Source organism: Oratosquilla oratoria, chromosome 6 (assembly GCF_046742065.1).
Source record: "Oratosquilla oratoria isolate Oo_2021 chromosome 6, ASM4674206v1, whole genome shotgun sequence".
Lineage (NCBI taxonomy): Eukaryota > Metazoa > Arthropoda > Malacostraca > Stomatopoda > Squillidae > Oratosquilla > Oratosquilla oratoria.
In genome coordinates, this window is record NC_134782.1 from 8,919,010 (window position 1) to 8,939,009 (window position 20,000).

Here is a 20,000-nt window from a genome sequence, read left to right on the forward strand (position 1 = left end):
CACACAACCATGCAGTTTTTCCTTGCCTGTACGGTTTCCGCGTGGTTCAAACCACCATTGTGAACAGGGTTCGAGTCTCGGTCGGTCAAATTTCCAACATTTTATGAACGGCAAAGCTGAATGTAGTAGCGACGATTCTGTCTGTTCTTCTAGAACATTCGGCAGGTTTGTGGATGTACTGTCCAGTTGCCGAGTCTCCCCACCATCACATTCGCCCATCTCGCCGGATCAGTCCGCAAACGCGGGACTCGTCCTCCTCCAACCTCCAGTTCTTCGGGGGTACCGCCACCTCCAACATTTTTTTTAGTCGCAAAATCCCAATGACAAACTATTTTGTTTCCTCAACAATTTACATAAAATGTTATTTGATATGCTGGATGAAAATAATTCCCCTCCAGCATATCAGATTACCTCCCGAAAGCTACGGGCTGCAAATTTGCTCCAACAATCGGAGTAAAAATAGCCGAGTGTGGTAACACCTTCACCTAAGAGTTCCCTTACTCCCCCACCCCCACTCACCGACGCTCTCGTTCTCCACGATTGTCGCTAACGACCTCTGTTTGTTTGTCCGCAGGGTGATTTGGTGTGGTTCGACCCCGGCCTCGGGTATGTGCTCCCGGGTGAGGTCGTCGAGTACCACCGGGCGGGACAGGTCATCACCGTCCATGCCCTCATCGGAGGCAAGGTGAGTCAAGTGTACACGGAAGCGCGGCGAAGAACGGCGCCCTTTCTTACTTTCTTCCTTTTGTCTTCTTCCTCCTCCCGCCTACTTTCTCCTTCTCTTCCTCTTTCTCCTTCTTCTTGGGTCCTTCTCTTTCTTCTCCCTTTTCTCTTTCTTTTTCTCCTTTTTCTCTTTCTCCTTTTTCTTTCTTTTTCTCCTGCTTCTTCTCCTCCTCCTCCTCTTGTATCTTCTTCTCCTCCTCTTCCTCCCTTTTCTTCCTCTTCTTTTTTCTTCTTCTTTTCCTTCTTTCTTTTCCTTCTTTTTTCTTCTTTCTTCTTTTTTTTTCTTTTTTTTCTCCTTTTTTTCTTCCTCTTCTTACTCTTCCTCTTCTTCTTCCTCTTCTTTTTCTTCTTTTTCCTCTTCCTTTTCTTCCTCTTCTTCCCCTTCTTCCTCTTCTTCCTCCACTTCTTCCTCCTCTTTTTCCTCCACTTCTTCCTCCTCTTCCTCTTCTTCTTCTTCTTCTTTTTCTTTTTCTTCCTCTTCCTCTTCCTCTTCTTCTTTTTCTTCTTTTTCTTTTTCTTCCTCTTCCTCTTCCTTCTTTTCCTCCTCTTCCTCCTCTTTCTCCTCTTCCTCTTCTCTTTCTCTTCTCTCTTCCTCTTCATCTTCTCTTCCTCTTCCTCTTCTCTCTTCCTCTTCCTCTTCTTTCTTCCTCTTCCTCTTCCTCTTCTCTTCCTCTTTTTTGCTTTTTTCCTCATTTTTCCTCATTTCTTTTTCTTTTTTCTTTTTCTCTTTTTTTTTATTTATCTTATTTTTTCTTGTTTCATTTATTTTTATTTTTCAATATTTTTTCCTCTTAATTTTACTTACTTTTCTCCTATTTCCTACTTCATTTTCTTCTTTTTTTCTTCATTTTCTTTTTCATTCTCTTCTATTTTCTTTCTTCAGATTTTACTTAATTTTCTTCTTTTTCTTTTCCTCGTCCTCCTTTTCATCGAAGGGGGCGTTGTTGTAGTTTTTAGTTGACCTTTATATAATAATATTGTTTTGACAAATTTACGTATTGTCTTGTTTATTATTTTATTTTCTGTCAATAAACCATACTCATTAACTCCCTATTTGCTATTTTTTTCTGTATTGCATGGAAAAACTATTGTTCGGTGAGTTTTCGTCTACATGCATACTCTAATCATGGATATTATTCGGTTGCAATAAGAATATCCAGTCAGATGAGATCATTTTCCTTCTACTGGAACCATGGAACTCTGTGCTATCTGGAGCATCATTGGGTTGTCGGTGATTAGTTTCCCGCCTATCACCCTCCGACTAGCTACACCATTCCACTTCCTCTCCACAAGGTGTGTCGTACATAAACACCATCTCACGGGCTCAAACAAAGCCCGTGGGAGTGACATATCACTCAAAAAAAAAAAAAAAAAAAAAAAAAAAAATAATAATAATAATAATGATAATGATAATAAATAATCCCCCCACATCCCCCACTGGTTCCTCGCCAGTGAGGAGGGTGTGTTATGCTGAGCACCCAGATGGAAGAAAAACGAGGCCGTCCGGAGAGTTGATCTCTGAGGTGTCTGATGAAATATTGGATTTGTTGGTCTAGTAGGGAGTGTTTGTTTTGGACCTTGTGTGTATTTTTTTTATGAATGTGGTGTAGGCTGTGTCATGTGATGTTGATATCTCGGGTGTCTGATGAAATATTGGATTTGTTGAACTAGTAAGGAGTGTTTGTTTTGAATCTTGTGTGTAGTTTTTTTATGGATGTGATGTAGGTTGTCATGTGATGCTAATATCTCGGGTGTCTGATGAAATATTGGATTTGTTGGTCTAGTAAGGAGTGTTTGTTTTGGACTCTGTGTATGCATATTTTTTTTATTGATGTGGTGTGGGTTGTTGTGGGTAGAGCTGTTGTCAATATTGAATCATAATGCTACCGGGGGCTGTGCTTGTGTCATGTGATGTTAACAGAAATTCATCTCTTGCCTCACGGTTTACAAAACGTTGTAGAGAAGTTAGAAAGAATTGTGATTTAGCTCTAGTTTGTGGAAAAAATAATGAAGGTAAGATTGCTAACATTCTAAAGCCAGTTTTACGGTCTTTGATTTATTCGATTCCAGTTGCTCTAATGGATTGCCGCTGCTTGCCTCGTCTTGTAGTTTTGCTCGTTCATGGTAGTGTCTTTCTCCATAAGCTGGTTTCATGTCTTTGATAATGGTGTTCTGGTTTGCGAACAATCACGTTTTTTTTCTTTTAGCTTCTCAGTGGCCATTTCTGCCCTCGATATATCTCGCATAGTCGCAACGTTTTCTCGTTAATCAAATTGTCCTACGAAGTAAGCCAAATCGCAAACTGAGACGCAGGCGGCACAGGTGACACAGCATAGAGTAAAAGCATATTTTTTGTTGAATGGAAGTACACATTGAACTTCTCTTTCGCTTGAAATGCTTAGGTAGTATATCTAGAAATATTTCAGTTGAGAGAGAGAAGTTCAAGTTGTACTTCAATTCAGCAATAGGGAGTCTGCCTTTGCTCTGTGCTGCGACGGCTGTGTCGCCTGCGTCGCCTGCGCTGCGTTGCCTGCGTCTCTGTTTGCGCTTAGGCTAAAAGTTTGCCTGTTCATACACGAGGGCTTTAGGCTCTGGGGGGAATGGGGAAGGCGTGCGCCGTCGCTGTTTTGCGGCGAATTTTTCCTAGATGGTTTTTGATCGTCCCAAGTTGCTCATTTCCTATATCATGCCAGCTTGTTTACAGACGGTCGAAGTTGGCTTTGCCGCTGCTAACTGTCCATGATGAACTAATGGAATGTATATGAAAATGAAAGATATACATAGAAAAGACAAAAATTCCTCAGATGACCAGTAAGTACCCTGAACTGACGTCTTAAGTGTGCAAATCCTGCGCAAGTTGGTTGAAGACGTCTTCAGATCCGAACAAGGCAACTTGACGGCACGCGCACATTCCGTCTAATTCCACATGAACTAATTTTGTTTCACCTAGATTTTAGTTGATGACAAGCCACAACCCATCTCTCATTAGTAATCTGCTTTCAGGCCCAGGTGTTCACACTCACCAATTTGTCATCGGTGCGGCGCCGAGAGGATCTTGGAGCCAATGGCGTCGAGGACATGGTCAGCTTATCGTGAGTATTCAACCCCGTTTTTTTATCTGTATCTACAAAATTGTGAATTGAATGGTTTATCAGAGATTCTTTCAATTTTATTCTTTTTTATTAACACTGAAATAACTTGAGCTGTTTCTAATCAATCTTAGTCTTCATTGCATGAGAGGCGTCACATGTATTCACACAAGTTACCACTGGATTAAATTTATCCCTGTAGAACACAAAACTGGCAATCAGACACGCACACGCACGCGCGTGCTGTCACTGTTCCCACCAGAGGAACCTAAGTGACAGTAAAACCGTGATTGGGTGGAGCGACATGGCATGGGTGCACGTCGTCACGGTACCAAAACCTTTTGAGCGACTGATGGCGCTTGGGGTGGGTGGATGGGAGGGCGGCACAATGTACCCCTATTGACTCCAGGTGCGCCCGACGTTGCGTTGCGGCGGTAAACAGAAGAATGCCTTCACTCACCGTAAGGCTGCTAGACAATAGGGCGACCTAGTGACCCCCTGTGTCTGTTGAGGTTGGACGCTCCTACTCCCTGGGTGAAGTGGTGCTCGTGTGGAAATACCACGCTCGGAACTGGAGTAGTTCTGCCCTGCCCTGCCCTGCCCTGCCCTGCCCTGCCCTGCCCTGCCCTGCCCTGCCCTGCTCTGCTCTGACCTTACCTGACCTGTCGTGCACACTCCTAGGTGCCTAGTCTGGGGGTGGTTCTTGTGGTGGACCCCATCTAAGGACATTGAAAGGTGAAGCTGAGCGCAGAGTACTCGGGGAGTGAGTGCAAGACAAATAGGGGCTTCAAGTTCATAAAGAAAGCGAGGTTTTACGAGACCATCTACATCGCCTGCCTTTCAACAGTAGTTTGTTCAGTTGAACTCAACGAAGCTTTTATAGAGGTAGAAGATGTTACACTAATCAGCCATTTCTTGGCAAAGGCCATACGTGAAGCAGAAAAAAAAGCGGGGTAACTACAAACACATCAGTTATATTTGTAATGTTTGTTTAGTCCGTTGGATACGTTCCGGTCGTTAAATCCGTTACATTCGTTAAATGGTCCATATCTGTTACATCCGTTGCAATGCACACTTGGCAGTTTCCCCTTGAAGGACCCCACTTAACGCACATATGCACAGGAAAAGAATTGTATCTCAGAGACCAGACAAAGGCTTGTTAGCTTCTGCAAATGGTCCTCGTCAGGCAAAAGACATCATCATTTTTTCGTTTCGACAGTTAGAGCGCACATTCAATTTTCTTTTTTTGTTTTTCGCTCACCAGCCGTCGTGACCTTACTCTGCCTCTCGACCGGCAATCGCCTCGTTGTGCCTCTTTTGGGCACATGACCTCGTATGACATGGCGGGGCAAACCGTCACACTGAGGACAAGGGCTCACAAAGTGTTAATTTTCTTCTTCCGTTTTATTTTTCTTATTATTATTCTGCCTATTATTATTTTTCTTCCAGTTCTTGTGCTGATTTTTATTCATTAGACGCTGCTTACTTCTTAAACAAAATAATCTGACCAAATGCTCAACAACTAAGAGACGCGTGTGTGACAACGATGCAAAAGTCAAGACTTGCCCTGGACTCGGGGGTGGGGATCGCAACCATGGGGGGTGGGGGGGAGTGGGAGTGGGAGGAGAGATTTAGGATTTCCGTGCTGGGAAGAGAGAGACGGAACAGACATTCTGTTTATGAATTAAATTTCTGCAGATTCTGCAGTCTATATGATTTACAGAATATTACACTTTTATAAACGTGACATACTAACGCTAGGGATAAGTATTTCTCTCCCAGTAAGGGGGGTTTGGGGGTTGGGGAGGAATGGCAATCTGACGTATGGAAAAAAGTGTGGTTGCACAAGGTGATCGAAAAAAAAAGAATGAATAAATAGATAAATAAATAAATAAATAAATAGAAATAAAAAATTAAATCTCTGTTACACTTGAATATGCAACACTGAAGGCTAGTTACTTTTGTGTGTTGGTTATGTTTCTCCCCAGCAACTGGGGCTGGGTGCGGGGAAGGATTGGCAATCTGTGATATGTTAAAAGGGGTGCTCGTTCAACATGATCCACAAAGAAATATATAGATAAATGCATAAATAAACAGATAAATAGATAAATAAGAATAGAAATGAAAAGCCTATGTTAAACAAGAACACTCAACACTAAACGTTGGTGTTACTTTTGTGAGTGAATAAACGATGCGAGATATCAACATTCGTAAGAATCGGTCATTGAAATTAAAAGAATGAAAAATTCCTCGTACCAGTGGAACCCAATGATATCCTTTGCCTGATAAGGGACTTCCCGTTGCCCATCAACACAAGAATGCCTAAAACCTTGTCTTCTTTCTTTGCAGAGATCTTAACGAGGCGTCGCTACTATGGAACCTGAAAATCAGATACGACAAGGAAATGATATATGTAAGTAGACGGATTCGGTCACTTGTTTTCGGGGACCAGGACGCTTGTGTTCTCTTGGGGGGAGGGGGAGGGGAGAGCGGGATAAGGGGAAGAAGAGGGGGACGGGGGAGAAAGGGTGATGGGGAAGGGGAGAGGGAAAGATGGGCTTTGCCAGACTTTGGGGGGTATGGGGAGGTTATGCCTCTTGTGATCTGGATCGACAGAGACCCAGTTTTGCCCCCTCTCCACTTCCACCAACTCTGTTCTCTGAGCTGGCCATCTTTTATTTTTCAGTTGTTTATCATTGTTTTGACTCGTTTTATTTCCTATTTCTATGTATTCATTTACTTTTTTCTCTTTATTTTTTATCTAAGAATTATTCATATATTCATTTATTTTTGTATTTATTTATTCATTTAATTCTTTATCTATTTATTAGTTTATCTATATTTTTTACTATATCATCTACTCGTTCATTTACTGTGTGTGTGTGTGTGTGTGTGTGTGTGTGTGTGTGTGTGTGTGTGTGTGTGTGTGTGTGTGTGTGTGTGCGTATGCGATATATATAATATATTCCTTCATCTTTGCCATGTGTATCTATCCGTACATTCGTTTATATATTCATTTATTTATTAATTCATTTCTTCATCATTTATAAATTTATATTCTTACTTGTTTTATTGCATTTCCCTTCAGACGTACACCGGTAGTATCCTGATAGCGGTGAACCCGTACCGCATGTTCGACATCTATGGCCTCGATATGGTCAAGCGCTACGAGGGACAAATCCTCGGCACACTCCCACCGTAAGTACGCGCGAGTAGAGCAGGGAGGTGAGAGGGTAAGGACTCGCCAAGGTGGCGCACTCTTTAGGTTCCTCATTCTTTTTCTTTTTATTCTATCTAAAAGAGGGCAGTTTGATCCTTCTGTGGAAGGATCGGCTTGGGCCAAAAACAAGGCTTTGATTGTGGGAAAGGAAGGAAAGATCTAAGGTGTGCGTCATCGGCACAGAACCCTTGACGAAGGGATTCCATTTGGGCGTGGTTCGCCTGTGGCTGGCTGGCTATCGCCGGCTCTCTAGGTTCTGCCGCTGCGGAGTTCCCGTTCAAGGGGTTTCTGAGGATGCACGCGCGTTAGAGGTCCAATCGCAGCGAGTTAGTGATCGTTGTTTTTACGGAGCTGCCTAGTGTAGGCCTTATGATCTCTTGCAGTCTCCTTCATTCTTATGTTCTTATGTTGTTCTCCTCGGCAGGCACATCTTTGCCATCGGGTCGGCGGCGTACTCGCGCATGAGCAAAGACCAAATCAACCAGTGTTGTGTCATATCCGGCGAGTCGGGAGCTGGCAAAACGGAATCCACAAAACTTATTATGCAGGTAAGTTGACCGGGGTTCTCTATTGTCCATTCATTCACTTGCTTATTTGCACTGAAGTAATGTTCTCGTAGAAATGGCTAAGGAAAAAATTAAGGAGAGCAGTGGAACGAAGGGAGAATAGTTGTTCATAGCAGATTGTATTTTTTCTTTGAGTGGAGATTAATTTCCAGTCATAGGGGAATGCTGAATGACTTGGTCAGTAGGGATGTCACTAAAACCTCTAAAATATCGACTGCATGAAACATCCAGTCCATACTCCATACTGCAGAAAAATAATAGATAAACAAATGATTAGTATTGCAGACCAAAACACATTGATTTATGGGGTAAACTAAAGACCCACGTAAATCCACTTTAGAATTAAGTAAAGATCAAATTTGGGGAAATGTTGCCCAATTCTGTTAACGGTCGTTTCCTCCACCTGCCCCTATTCCAGTATCTGGCTGCGGTGAACAAGTCGCAGAGCAACCTCATCACCGAGCAGATCTTGGAGGCGTCGCCCCTGCTCGAGTCCTTCGGCAACGCCAAAACCATAAAAAACGACAACTCTTCCCGTTTTGGCAAATACCTCGAAGTTTTCTTCAAGGCGTAAGTATACCCTCATCCACCTAATGTTCAGTAAGATTAAGGTGTCGGATCCATGAAGTACGTTGTAAGTCTGTGTGATCAAGTTGTAGCTTAAACGCCGATCAGATCAGCATCAAACAAGATACAGTACGGATGGCCAAAGAAAAATTGGGTTCAACCTTATTAATCATACATACAAGTTTGGGACATGAATCATTCGACGGGCCCAAAAGGGTATGCCCTTGGTAGATTATATCCTAATTATGGTTTCGCTCTATTATAATGGGCATGTAATAGGTGAAGGAAAAATTAAACCCGTTTTTAGTTTCTACGTATGATACATGAAAGCTCTATCCGAGACCTTCAACCTGGAGAATTGCCGGTCATAGACTACTTTCGCGGTCGCCCGTGGGTGGCTGGGTTCGAGTTATTTGCCAGGTCAGCATCCTGGTTTTACACTCAGTTACATTACATAGTGAAAGCAAGTCGTCATTGTGTCCCACGGAGGTGTAGAGATTACAACAGCAGTCAGGGAATGTCTTAACCGATTCTCGCGGGTGTATGTATATACTGTTAGTAATACATCTTATTCTACATTATAGTTGAGGAAGAGCTAGGATACACTATGCCAAAAGAGACCCGTACCTAACCTCAGGTATCTTTCTCTAGGGGAGTTATCACCGGCGCCCGCATCACTGAGTACCTGCTGGAGAAGAGTCGTATCGTGACGCAGGCCCCCGAGGAGCGCAACTATCACGTCTTCTACGAACTCCTACAGGGGCTGCCCGAGGAAGAGAAACAGAAGTACGGGTTGACCACGCCGGACAAGTACTTTTACTTGAACCAGGGCGGCAGCTGGCAGATGGAGGGTAAGGACGACGGTGAGGACCTCCAGGCGCTCCTCTCCGCCATGCAAGTTCTTGGATTTTCCTCCGAGGAGCAAGACACCATTTTCAGAATACTCGCCTCAGGTAAGATGATTTTTTCTCGAGTGTCGGCCAAAACAAATCTCAAGTGTTCTGCTTCATGGTGGAGGGATTAAGATCCTAAGTAATTTTACACCCTTTGTTCTCTAAGCGATTTCATTATTGTTGCCGGGAAGCATTACAGACACACGCACGCCCACAGTCTCAACATTGTCGATCATTAAGTCATTACCAGCACACAATTAACCTCCATTTGCCCCAATACGTCACGCGGAGGACAGAACACATCATGCGCTAATGGTCTCCTTTCCACTGAGTGCAGACATGTTTCCTCTAAGAGGTTTGTGTGTCCGACCGTTGGCGGCTTCCTGAAGGGTGTGTTGTTCCCTTGAAGCAAATGGCAAGGCAACGAAGCAAAGAGTGAAATAAGAATTTACCTCGTTTTTTATGATATATGTGGTTCTTTCTTGCAGTGTTGCACCTGGGGAACGTGTACTTCCACCGAAAGCAGTTGAGACACGGCCAGGAGGGTGTCGAGATCGGCTCCGACGCGGAGATCAAATGGGCCTCGCATCTCCTCAAGATCGACGCGCAGGGCATCAAACAGGCGCTCACGGCCAAAATTACCGTGAGTATCCACGGCGCTGTGGTTTTTCGTGTCTGCAAGCTTGTCAGTGTTTTTGGCGCGCGTTACCGGCAGAGGGAGGACATCTTGGTCCTGCGCAGGGGACGGACTCCTGTCTGAGGGCGATGTCGATAAGGCGAGACTCCCATCAGGTCGTACTTCGCCCTCGCCGCTGCACAAAATTCCCTGTCCTCAGCCAAAACAAAAGATCCACAAAGCGCACTACAGGGCTAGAGTGGTGCTTTTATTGATAATATGTGCCACTATATTACAATTTTTTTCTGGCTTACACCAGATTTATTTCATTCAGTACATGTGAGGACATAGGTTTCATTTTATCTATTCATCTAATTTTCTAATTTCTGTCGATCAATCGAGTAATTGTAAATGAATCGCTCCGGTCAACCTTTAAGACTTTTCTAAGCTAAATAAAGCTGTATGGTATTAATTAGAATAGGATCAGCAGAAGGATTATTGGGCGCGGTAGGAATCCTGTCCGGGAGATCATTAAGTTTCTGACCCAGGGCAGTGGGCGAGATGTAGGGATGACCCGTCATCCAAGGGGAGCTAAGAAAAGAGGGAAGTAGGGGTGGTGAATGGGAGTGGAGTAGATAAGGATGAAGTGGGTGGGAGTGGATTTATGCCTTTGTCTTTAGCTACCTCCCTTGTAAGGGGGAAAAAAGCTCTTTGTATATGTATGTTAATTAGATATTTTCCTTCCCGCTTCAATTGTCTCCACATTCGCTTATGCTTCCTGGCTCTACTTCGATCCATTCCACAGGAGGCGCGGAACGAGAGAGTCATGACTCCCCTCAATATCGACCAGGCGCTGGACGCCAGAGACGCCGTGGCCAAGGCCCTTTACTCGTCGCTCTTCTCGTGGCTCGTCAGGAGAATCAACCACATCATCCACAAAGGGTCCAAGAAGACACACATCTCCATCCTCGACATCTTCGGCTTCGAAGTGTTCAAGGTGAGTTGGGCTTCCTCGAGGTTTCTGCCTCCCACGGCGCGGGTCCAGAATAGAGTCCAACACCTCTCGGAGGCTGCCACTTACCCCGGCAGTCCAAGTCCATGGGGCATAGGTGACGGCCTGATAGGAACTAAGTGCCTCCTGTTAGGCCTCCTCTTTTCACATTCATTGAAATGTGCGGATTAGTAAATCAAATGAATATTTAGATAGATTTTGACAGTGGTCTCAAGTTAGGCTAGTGAAATTTAGCGACAAGTTATTTGGAAAAAATAATGAAAGGAAAGAATTTTAGTGTAATTATCACTAATGACCTTAAAACATCTTAGTATTGTGTTTCTGCCTCAGAGAGGTGTGATCTTTTGACTTAAAAATCCAGATATCACCAACTAATTCCATAGATCGATGGTCCGTCCACAATTGAAATATATTATTTCTGTAAGGTCCTCACATTTCGTTAAGGGTATTGATAAGTTGGAAAGTGGTTTTATTCAGCTGAGGAAGGGGAAACCTGCGGCAAAATAGGGACTTGGTCGATCTTGGTCGATCTGGGCTCCTCCTTCACCCAGATGAGTTCTCCTGCCGTTAGACTTTTTTTTTCTATATACAGCTGAGTTGAAAAGATTAATATTTCTCCCCATCCTAGGCGCATAAAAGAGAGAGAAAAAAGTGAGGTGGAGGAATGGCGACGGTGAGTCATAAATCACTATCACCTACATAAGGACATTAGAATAAAGGAGACTGCAAGAAGCCATATGGCCTATACTAGGTGGTCCCATGTCCATTACGACCGTATCCATAAATTTATCTAATCTCAAAAGAACCAATAGTTTCAGCGTTCACTTCGATACTAAGTCTATTTCATTCGTTAAACACTCTGTTGGTAAATTACTTCTTACTTATATCCTTATCAAATCTAAATTTGTCTAATATTAACCCATTACTACGAATCTTGTTGCTGTTATCACTTCATGGTTACTGTTAGCAAACCAATTCTTGTCTATTTCCTTCTTGAACTTAAAATTGTCTAATTAAAACCCATTACTACGTGTCCTGTCGCTGTTTTCATCACCAGCTTCTGATCATTGTTACAGGAGAACAGCTTTGAGCAGCTGTGCATCAACTATGCCAATGAGAAGTTGCAGTTCTACTTCAACAAACACATCTTCAAGCTGGAGCAACAAGAATACACAAAAGAAAAGATTGACTGGCATAGCATCGACTACCAGGTAGGTTGCGAGGGTGCTCTATAGATATAGACATTAGGGGTGAGCATTGGTTATATATGACGAGATACGAATCTGAGGGACGGTCTTAGATCCAGAAATCAGTTCAGGGAACGAGTTTCATCCTATATGGGCTCCATTTCCTGGGGGATGCAAGGTAGTTGGGAGGACTTAAGTGTTATCGGCTGCAGGTGTTCACAGACAACACCAGAGGCACGAATTGTAGAATATGAAAGCCAAGGAGGGTTGTTATTATTGTCGTTCCCTAGACTGGCCGAACAGTCTCGTCTCCCTTAGGAACGCCATGGCTGGAACGTTTTTTTTTTTTTTTTTTACAAATCCCTTATAGGGTATATATTGTGCTCTTGGCGTGCATTATTATGTACAATGCAGTTTTCCATAATTTGTTGTATAGTATGGGGTGAAGTGTTACATCCTGGACAGTTATCTGTGGTGCCGTTATCCAGCCTCTTCTGGTAACTTAGAAGGGCTGGATGGTGGCAGCACCGCAGCAATGTGTTCTTTCAGTTTGTTGATGGAGCCAAGGAGGGTTCAGTGTTCTTAGATGAAGGTCAGTCTTGTTGGGGACCAATTGTCCCGTAGGTGCACAGGGATTAGAAGGAACGCCACACGCTTCTAATAACCGAGTGCCGTTCCTGACCCCCCACGGTGCCGTCTCCCGCTGCCATGTTCATGATCACCCGCATCTTCGTCAGGAACCTGACCCCCCTGTGCTTTGCCCCCGCAGGACAACCAGCCCGTCATCGACCTCCTGGCTCGGAAGCCCGTGGGTCTCTTGCACCTCCTGGACGACGAAAGTAACTTCCCGAAGGCGAGCGACGTGTCCTACTTGGAGAAGTGCCACTACAACCACGCACTCAACGAACTCTACTCCAGGTGAGCGCTAACAAGACTATAGTCTCTATCAGTCAACTCTCACCCAAGTACCACCTCATCCTCATACTTTTTTTCTATTTCCGCGTCGAATTCTACCACTATCACTTCCTTTTCGTTATTTGTACATTTTCTTTTGTTGAATCAAAATGTACTAATGCCATGGCGGTGGTTGGCTGATTGCTTGCAGGCCGAGGATGTCCTCGATGGAGTTCGGTATCAAGCACTACGCGGGACAGGTCTGGTACAACGTGGAAGCATTCCTCGACAAGAACCGGGACACCCTCAGGAACGACGTGGTCCAGCTCCTCATTTCATCCAAACTCCGGGTGAGTAGAGACACTGATTGTCGGAACTTGGCGAAGATCGGCTTCATCGGTCCCGCTGGACATGGTTCAATTCCAGATTTCCGTGAATTGTAGTTTTTCTAAATTGTGTTATCGTATGGATCTGTAAATATCAGCCAGATATTTACTCTAGGGACTAATGTGATTTTTTTCTCTGTGATAAATCTTTATTAAGATGAAATAAGTGAGCTTTAGTTGACCACACAAGTTTTGCACTAATGACCAGACTATATCGGTCGACAAACTTCAATTAGCTCGAACATAAGGCAGTAGTTATGGTCACGAAATAATCACGTTTGTATAAAGATAGGGTGTAGTAGCTCATAAAGTGTTCTCCGATGTACAAGGTGCAATCCACGCCTGATGACCGGTCAGGCCTGGTCTTTGTGGTGTCATTTGTGTGATCGACTTACGAAATGATGCGCATGGAAACTTTGGGTCAATCTTCACCCGTTTGTGAAGGGAGAACTTAGAGAAGGGAGCTGTCAAGCCAAGTTAATCTCAAAGTTTCATCAGTAGTTATTGTCGCCCTAACCTCGACCCTTCCCTTGTTCCCCTGTGGCGTCGCCGCCAGATGTTGTCCGAGATCTTCCTGGACGTGCGGCACACCTCGGAGAGCCGCTCGCTGACCAAAGCCAACGGCCGCTTCGTCACCATGAAGCCCAGGACCCCGACGGTGGCTGCCAGGTTCAACGACTCCCTCAGCACGCTCATGGAGAGTATGGCCAAGTAAGATACAACCTCCGGCAGTGGCGGGTGAGGTCGCAGTAGCCATTGAATCATATGAAATATATGAAAATACGAGTTATATAATGATAAATGGAACAGTTATCTCACCACGTATGCACTTCATTCCTCCCCTCCCTGGTTCTACACTAACTCTCCTCTCCCTCCTGCTCTTTTTCATCAACTCTTCTTTACCTTCACTTTTTTTCTTTACTCCCCTTTCCTTCTCCCTCTGTTCCCACTTTTCGTTCTACTCGTCCCCCTCACCTTCATCCGCGTGCTCATACTTGTCGCCACCCTTCTTCGTCTGACTCGATTTCTTCCTCTTCCCGCTTCTTTTTTCGTTCTCCGCCGCCACCTCCGCAGGTGTAACCCGTGGTTCGTTCGATGCATCAAGCCCAACGGGGAGAAGGCGGCCCTCAAGTTCGACATGCCCTGCGTCCTCGAGCAGCTCCGCTACTCGGGTATGCTCGAGACCATCAAGATCCGGCAGCAGGGATACCCAGTCAGGCTCAAGTTCGTCAACTTCTCGGATCGGTACCGGTGCCTCGTACCGGGACAGGTGCCCCGGGTAAGTCCCATCGTTTATCTTCCTTATCGATCTCGCTCTGTCTTATCCTGATCTGCCTTGTGGAACCAATGACGAGTACATGTTCGTGCTGGTCCTGCAAGAGGGACGGCAGGGAGAATATCTTCCTGTCGCCCATTTTCGAAACCCGTAGACCCCTCGCCTCCATCTGTAGGTGCAGCCCAGATGGGCTGTCACTTGGTCTCTGGAGAGGGCCCGAGATCTATCAAATGCAATTGTATTCCCCCTACCTTTTCACATAAGGAGATCAGAAACCACCGATTGCTCACCTCCTCCTCCTCCTCCTCCTCCTACTATATAGGCGACAACATCTCCTCCAATAAAGGCCTGAGGACCATTGACAACTACAGTGGGGCTGCGGGTTTCCAAGAAGTGAAACTTGAGGCAACTATTTCTATTATTAATAATTAATTTGATCTTACTAATTTGCCCTACTTTATTCCATCTAATTTTATATATTCTTTTATTTTCTTTTATGTATGCTTTATGTTTACCTGTTTTATGTGATTTTATGTGGTTTTTGCTTACTTTTTATCTCGTTTTATGCACATTTATTTAATTTCGTTTCACTTCAGGGAGCGCCGGCTAAGGAGATCTGTCGCGTGGTTTTGACCCGGACGGCAGAGATACACCCGGACACCCAACGGAACGCCTACCAGTTGGGCGCCAACAAGGTGCGTGGATAGCTCCCCCCGCCGCTGGCTCTTTCTTCTTTCATTTGTTATTAGCACATACATAACACCATTTCCTCCCCTTTCTTCCATCTACCACTCTACCATATCTTACTCTTGCGTCTCACTCGTAGCCAAGATATAGGTCACTCGCATGATCTCTGCTTACATCCACTGGAGTACCCATAAGGTCGATGTCACACTGTCTGGCGCCGTCGTTGTGGCTTGTTGGCTGTAGCATATTCTCCTTACGAGTCATTAGATTCAAAAGGTTATAATAGCATTTTAATTAGCGGGAGATGGGGGTCGTTATATACAGTTCTGGCTGTCGCCAGGTAATTATATTAAGCTACTTGAACTTGCTCATAGTGTAGCCGCATCCGACGCCACCTCATAGTGTGACACCAGCAGTAGGCAGCTGGGCGGACGAGCTGCCAAAATACTATCTCCATCCTTTACCGTACCTTCCTTTACCGTACCTTCCTTTTTTACCACCACCTCTTTCAGCTAGATTAAGAGAGAAGGGAATTGGAATTTCTTGTACAACCTGCCTCTTTGCCTTCTCAACCTGTTTGAAGTCCCATGGAATTTGCAAAAGTATTTTGCTCATACTCCTCTCATTCATGAAGCCCTCCTTTGTGAGCTAAATAGTTTGTACGTCTCACCCGAAGTAATTTTCTTTTTTTACAGGTGTTTCTTCGAGAGGCGCTTGAACAGGTGCTGGAGCAAGACCGGTATAAGAAGCTCTCTCAGGCCGTGGTCACACTGCAGCGACACACCAGAGGGCTCCTGGCCCGGAACAGGTACGCAAATGGGTGTTTGGAGATCGCCCCATTTCTTCTTCCTCTTCGTCCGTGGCTTCTTGTCGACTCTCGTCGCGGCGGTTGCTTCATCCAGGAAGCGCTGTGGCGTCATCATGCCTCTTCTTACTCCCTCGACAGATCGCTTTCGTGCCCCATAGGTCACATTTTTTTTCCATTCCTATTCAACTTCACTCCTTTTCTTGGTTCAAGTACCGCCTGAGTCCTAAGCACTCCACACGACTCCAACCCTCCTCCTTTCCGGCCCTTTCCTCTCTTTTCAAACCTAAGACATCTACCACTTCCACTTCTTTTATCTGTTGGAGCAGATTTGGAGCCTGGAGCTTTCGGGAAGTAATCTGACAAGCTGGAGGAAAATGATTTTCTCCCTGCAGATCAAATGGCGTTCTATGTAAATTGTTGAGAAAACAAAATAGTTTTTCAAAGTAACTTTACGGAGGAAAATAGAGTTGGAGGTGGGCGGTACCATCGATTAATTGGAGGCTGGAGGGAAAAAATCCCAGTGTGATAACTCCTTTAGCCCGTTTCCTTTGAAAGCTAACTCTCAAAGCATCTTCCTTTTTCCTTCAGTTCTTTATCTTCTTGTTTCTAGTTTCTTTCTTGTCCACACCCATCACCCTCCCTCCTCCCTCCTCCCTCCTCCATCCTCCCTCTTCCCTGTATTTCGTTACTCGGTAGTGATGGTGACACGGTACTTCAATCCCGTTTTTGCCACACAAAATGTAAGCTTCAGTACCACGATTCTGTAAATCAGTGGTTCCCATTCTTTTTCACTCCAGTCCTCTCTTCATTTTCAACATTTGTGTGGCTTCCTTTCATTTTTCTCCCAAATCCCACCACGCCAAAAATGGAAATATATATATATATACAATAATAAAATGTTGATGAAGAGAAACCCTTTACTACAAAGTTGACAATAATAACTTCTGCCAGGACAGAGTGATTGTTATTTTAATATTATTCAGATTCTTCACGTTATATAGAAATGTGCAACTTGTAACAACAGACCATGCTCCCCCGCCCCAAAATTCGTGCTATGGCTTTCCTGGGGTCATGGGCCCCAGATTGAAAACCACTTCTGTAGATATCTCGTCATTCAAAATCGTTCTATACCACCCAACCGACCACTTCCCGAACTCCAAACCACTTTCCTTGTTCCAATTAATCTCATTGTCCACCTTCTGCTACCTGACCAGGCCACAAAATCCACCCCCAACTCTAGCCACACGTCTCAGCTTCTTTCACTCCTTCATCCCTGTGGCTGGAGGTGTGCTGTGGCTGTGGACACCCATGGCCCCGCCCACTCCCTCCTGTGTGTATTGGTGGTGCAGAATCGGTTGCTCAGAACAATAAAACCACTGTCATATTGAATAAATCCTGCATGATTCCTTTCCGGTGTACACCATGTTGGGTGACTATATCGTCATTAAAAGTGTGAGTCATCACCTAGAGCATACAGCTACATTGCTTCTAACCCAGTGCAATGGGCAGTATACAGGGATAATCCATCATCCATAAGGAGCTAAGATGAGAGGGGGGGGGAAGGGTGGTGGATGAGAGTGGAATGGATGGAAGTAGCTACGTGCCTTTGACTTGGCTACCTTCCTTAAAAGGGGAGAATGCTATTGGCATATAAAGATAGAAAAAAAAAGGACTGGGAATTATTAGACTTTTTCTCTGTTCCTTAGAAATTAACTAGGTGAATGCAGGGGCTACTCACCAGGTACTTTCCTAACGTTAAACCAGACTAACCAGAGGCTTCCCTTCTTGCTCTCCCACCAGGTACAAAGCCATGCGACGCAGTGCCATCACGGTGCAGGCGTGGACGAGACGCCACCAGTCCCGAAGCCGCTACCTCAAGCTCCGGCGAGGTGTGGTCAAGGCCCAGGCGCTTGTCAGAGGCCGCAGTACTAGGAAGAAATTCGCCAAACTCAAGGTCAGTGATTGATGCCCTCCACGCGGAACACCAGTGCGGTCACATCCACCTTCTCACCTCCCTCCCTCCCTCCCTCCCATGTGGCCAAACTGTCCTTTTTCATAGTTCCATTCCCGCGAACATACAGTTGTCGAATTGGTCTATGTAATAAAGTCTCGTCATCTTCACCTATTTAGCCCCCTCGCATACCCTATTTCGTAATGTGAGTTTAATCTGAAGCCTCTACCTTAACACAGTCTTCAAGAACAATATCTTTGGAATCCAATTTACTGACTCGCCCTTTTAAGACGTCCACGTAAGGGTGATAATTTTTTACCTTTGAAAATCGGCTTTCCCCCAGCACTCTTGTTTTGCATTGTTGATATTCCTAAGAAAATTTCTTTGATATCGCCAAATCGTAGACATTTTCCTTCTAACGCGCGCTCATGCCTCGCACATTCATATGGCATCAAGTGGCGAAACCCATTTTACGTTTTTCAGCATCACAATTACACAGGATGCTCGCTGGGAGAGCAGGTTTGAGCGTCGCTACTTGCGGCGGAGGTCATGGTGACGGCAGTTCGAACCCTGCCGCCCGCGAGTTGGACTGAGGGCCCAGTTCAATAAATTCCAAGCTACAAAGTGCTCTGTGAAGGGCACCGTTCTAGCCTCATGATAGAGGGGAGCTCGTAACGTTAAACCGAATTATTATACCCTTCAAAACACCTGATCTACTTGGATACCCCAGTCATTAACAAAATTTCTCGAGTGAAAAAAAATGTTAGTAAATAAATAAATAAATAAATAAATAAATAAATAAATAAATAAAGATATAACTACCCAACATCTTCCCTCATGAGCTGCACTAATAACCGCACATGTTTTCATTCCCCTCTGCAGGAGGAGATGGCCCGCAGGCAGAAGGTGGAGGCTGCGGCACGGCAGAGGGCGGAGCGTCAGGCGGCGGCGAACAGGGCCGAGCAGGAGCGGGTCAACCGCGCCGTGGCGGGAGTCAACCACCTCGAGGTTCCTGCCGAACTCGCCTTCATCCTCGCCAAAGCCCAAGGTAAGCAAGGTGGCGTCATTCTCAAGTAGGAATCACACGTGAGTGAGAAACTGTCGACGTTTTCTTTCTTCAATGAGCAAAGTAATTTTGGCGTATAGATAGAGAGGATGTTTGCTGGCCGAGTGGGTTAGAGCGTCACTACCTGCGAAGGAGGTCGAGATGACGGCAGTTCAAATACTGCCATCGGAGAGTTGGACCATGGGCATGGCTCATTAAATCCCACTCTACAAAGTCCCCTTTAAGGGGAACCGTCCTAGCCTCTTAATAGGAGGAGTTCGCGACGTTAAACCGAATCATCACAGATGGATAGATAGATGTATCACGCCGACGGACAGAAATGTTCGGAATCTCCCTTGTGTGAAGGTCTCTTTAGTTGTTATGTACTGGCGAGTGGATTCAACTACAGCAGTGGTTCCCAACCGGTGTGCCGCGGCACCAAAGAGTGCCGTGAGATCAACTGAGGGTGTCGCCAAAATTCAGGGCAAAAATAATTTTCGTATTACCGACTCTCTCTGTCATCCATTTTTGTTCATTAAAGCAACATCAGTGTAAAGATGAGTATTTTCATATTATCCAGGGACTAAATTTTATTACGCTGATGTTGAATCAACAAAATACTGACAAACTAGAATTTAGATCTTCTAATAAGGGTGCCGGGGAATTCTGAAAGGCTTGGCAAGGGTACTTCAAGCCAGAAAAGGTTTGGGAACCACTAGAACTACTGAACTAAAGACTAGGAAACAAGGTAAGTTATAGAATGGCTTTCGCAGGTGCGTGACGGATAATGATATAACAAACCCGCCCTATGGTGTTGCAGTCACAACTCTAGAGCCTGAGAATCCGTTTCAGAGCATTGGGTTGTCGAAACGTGCTTCTCACGAGCTGTGAAACCAAACCCTAGTTGAAGAGTATAGTCGTAACAAGTAGATATATTTTCTCGAGACATAGATCAAGAACACTAGACCACAGGAACGCCGCATGTGTTGCTCAGTCAATCACTATGATTGATGGAGACAGCCTTCTTGTGGCAATTCGTGGATCTTCGATTGCTGATGACATGCGTTCAAGCCCAGGAAA

General features: G+C 44.9%; 1 protein-coding gene across 1 annotated transcript in view; it reads left to right on the forward strand.

Annotated features, from left to right (window-relative positions):
• The window catches only part of Myo10A (unconventional myosin 10A), a 269,946-nt gene that overhangs the window by 149,429 nt on the left and 100,517 nt on the right, over positions 1-20,000 (forward strand). The window contains exons 3-20 of the mRNA XM_076185907.1: positions 575-685; positions 3,727-3,815; positions 6,162-6,225; positions 6,901-7,010; positions 7,457-7,580; positions 8,017-8,168; positions 8,817-9,118; positions 9,547-9,701; positions 10,480-10,671; positions 11,763-11,897; positions 12,643-12,791; positions 12,979-13,117; positions 13,710-13,864; positions 14,228-14,432; positions 15,026-15,124; positions 15,812-15,924; positions 17,725-17,878; positions 18,758-18,923. Of these exons, the coding sequence (XP_076042022.1) occupies positions 575-685; positions 3,727-3,815; positions 6,162-6,225; positions 6,901-7,010; positions 7,457-7,580; positions 8,017-8,168; positions 8,817-9,118; positions 9,547-9,701; positions 10,480-10,671; positions 11,763-11,897; positions 12,643-12,791; positions 12,979-13,117; positions 13,710-13,864; positions 14,228-14,432; positions 15,026-15,124; positions 15,812-15,924; positions 17,725-17,878; positions 18,758-18,923 (2,614 nt within the window). The remainder of the gene's footprint in view (positions 1-574; positions 686-3,726; positions 3,816-6,161; positions 6,226-6,900; positions 7,011-7,456; positions 7,581-8,016; positions 8,169-8,816; positions 9,119-9,546; positions 9,702-10,479; positions 10,672-11,762; positions 11,898-12,642; positions 12,792-12,978; positions 13,118-13,709; positions 13,865-14,227; positions 14,433-15,025; positions 15,125-15,811; positions 15,925-17,724; positions 17,879-18,757; positions 18,924-20,000) is intronic.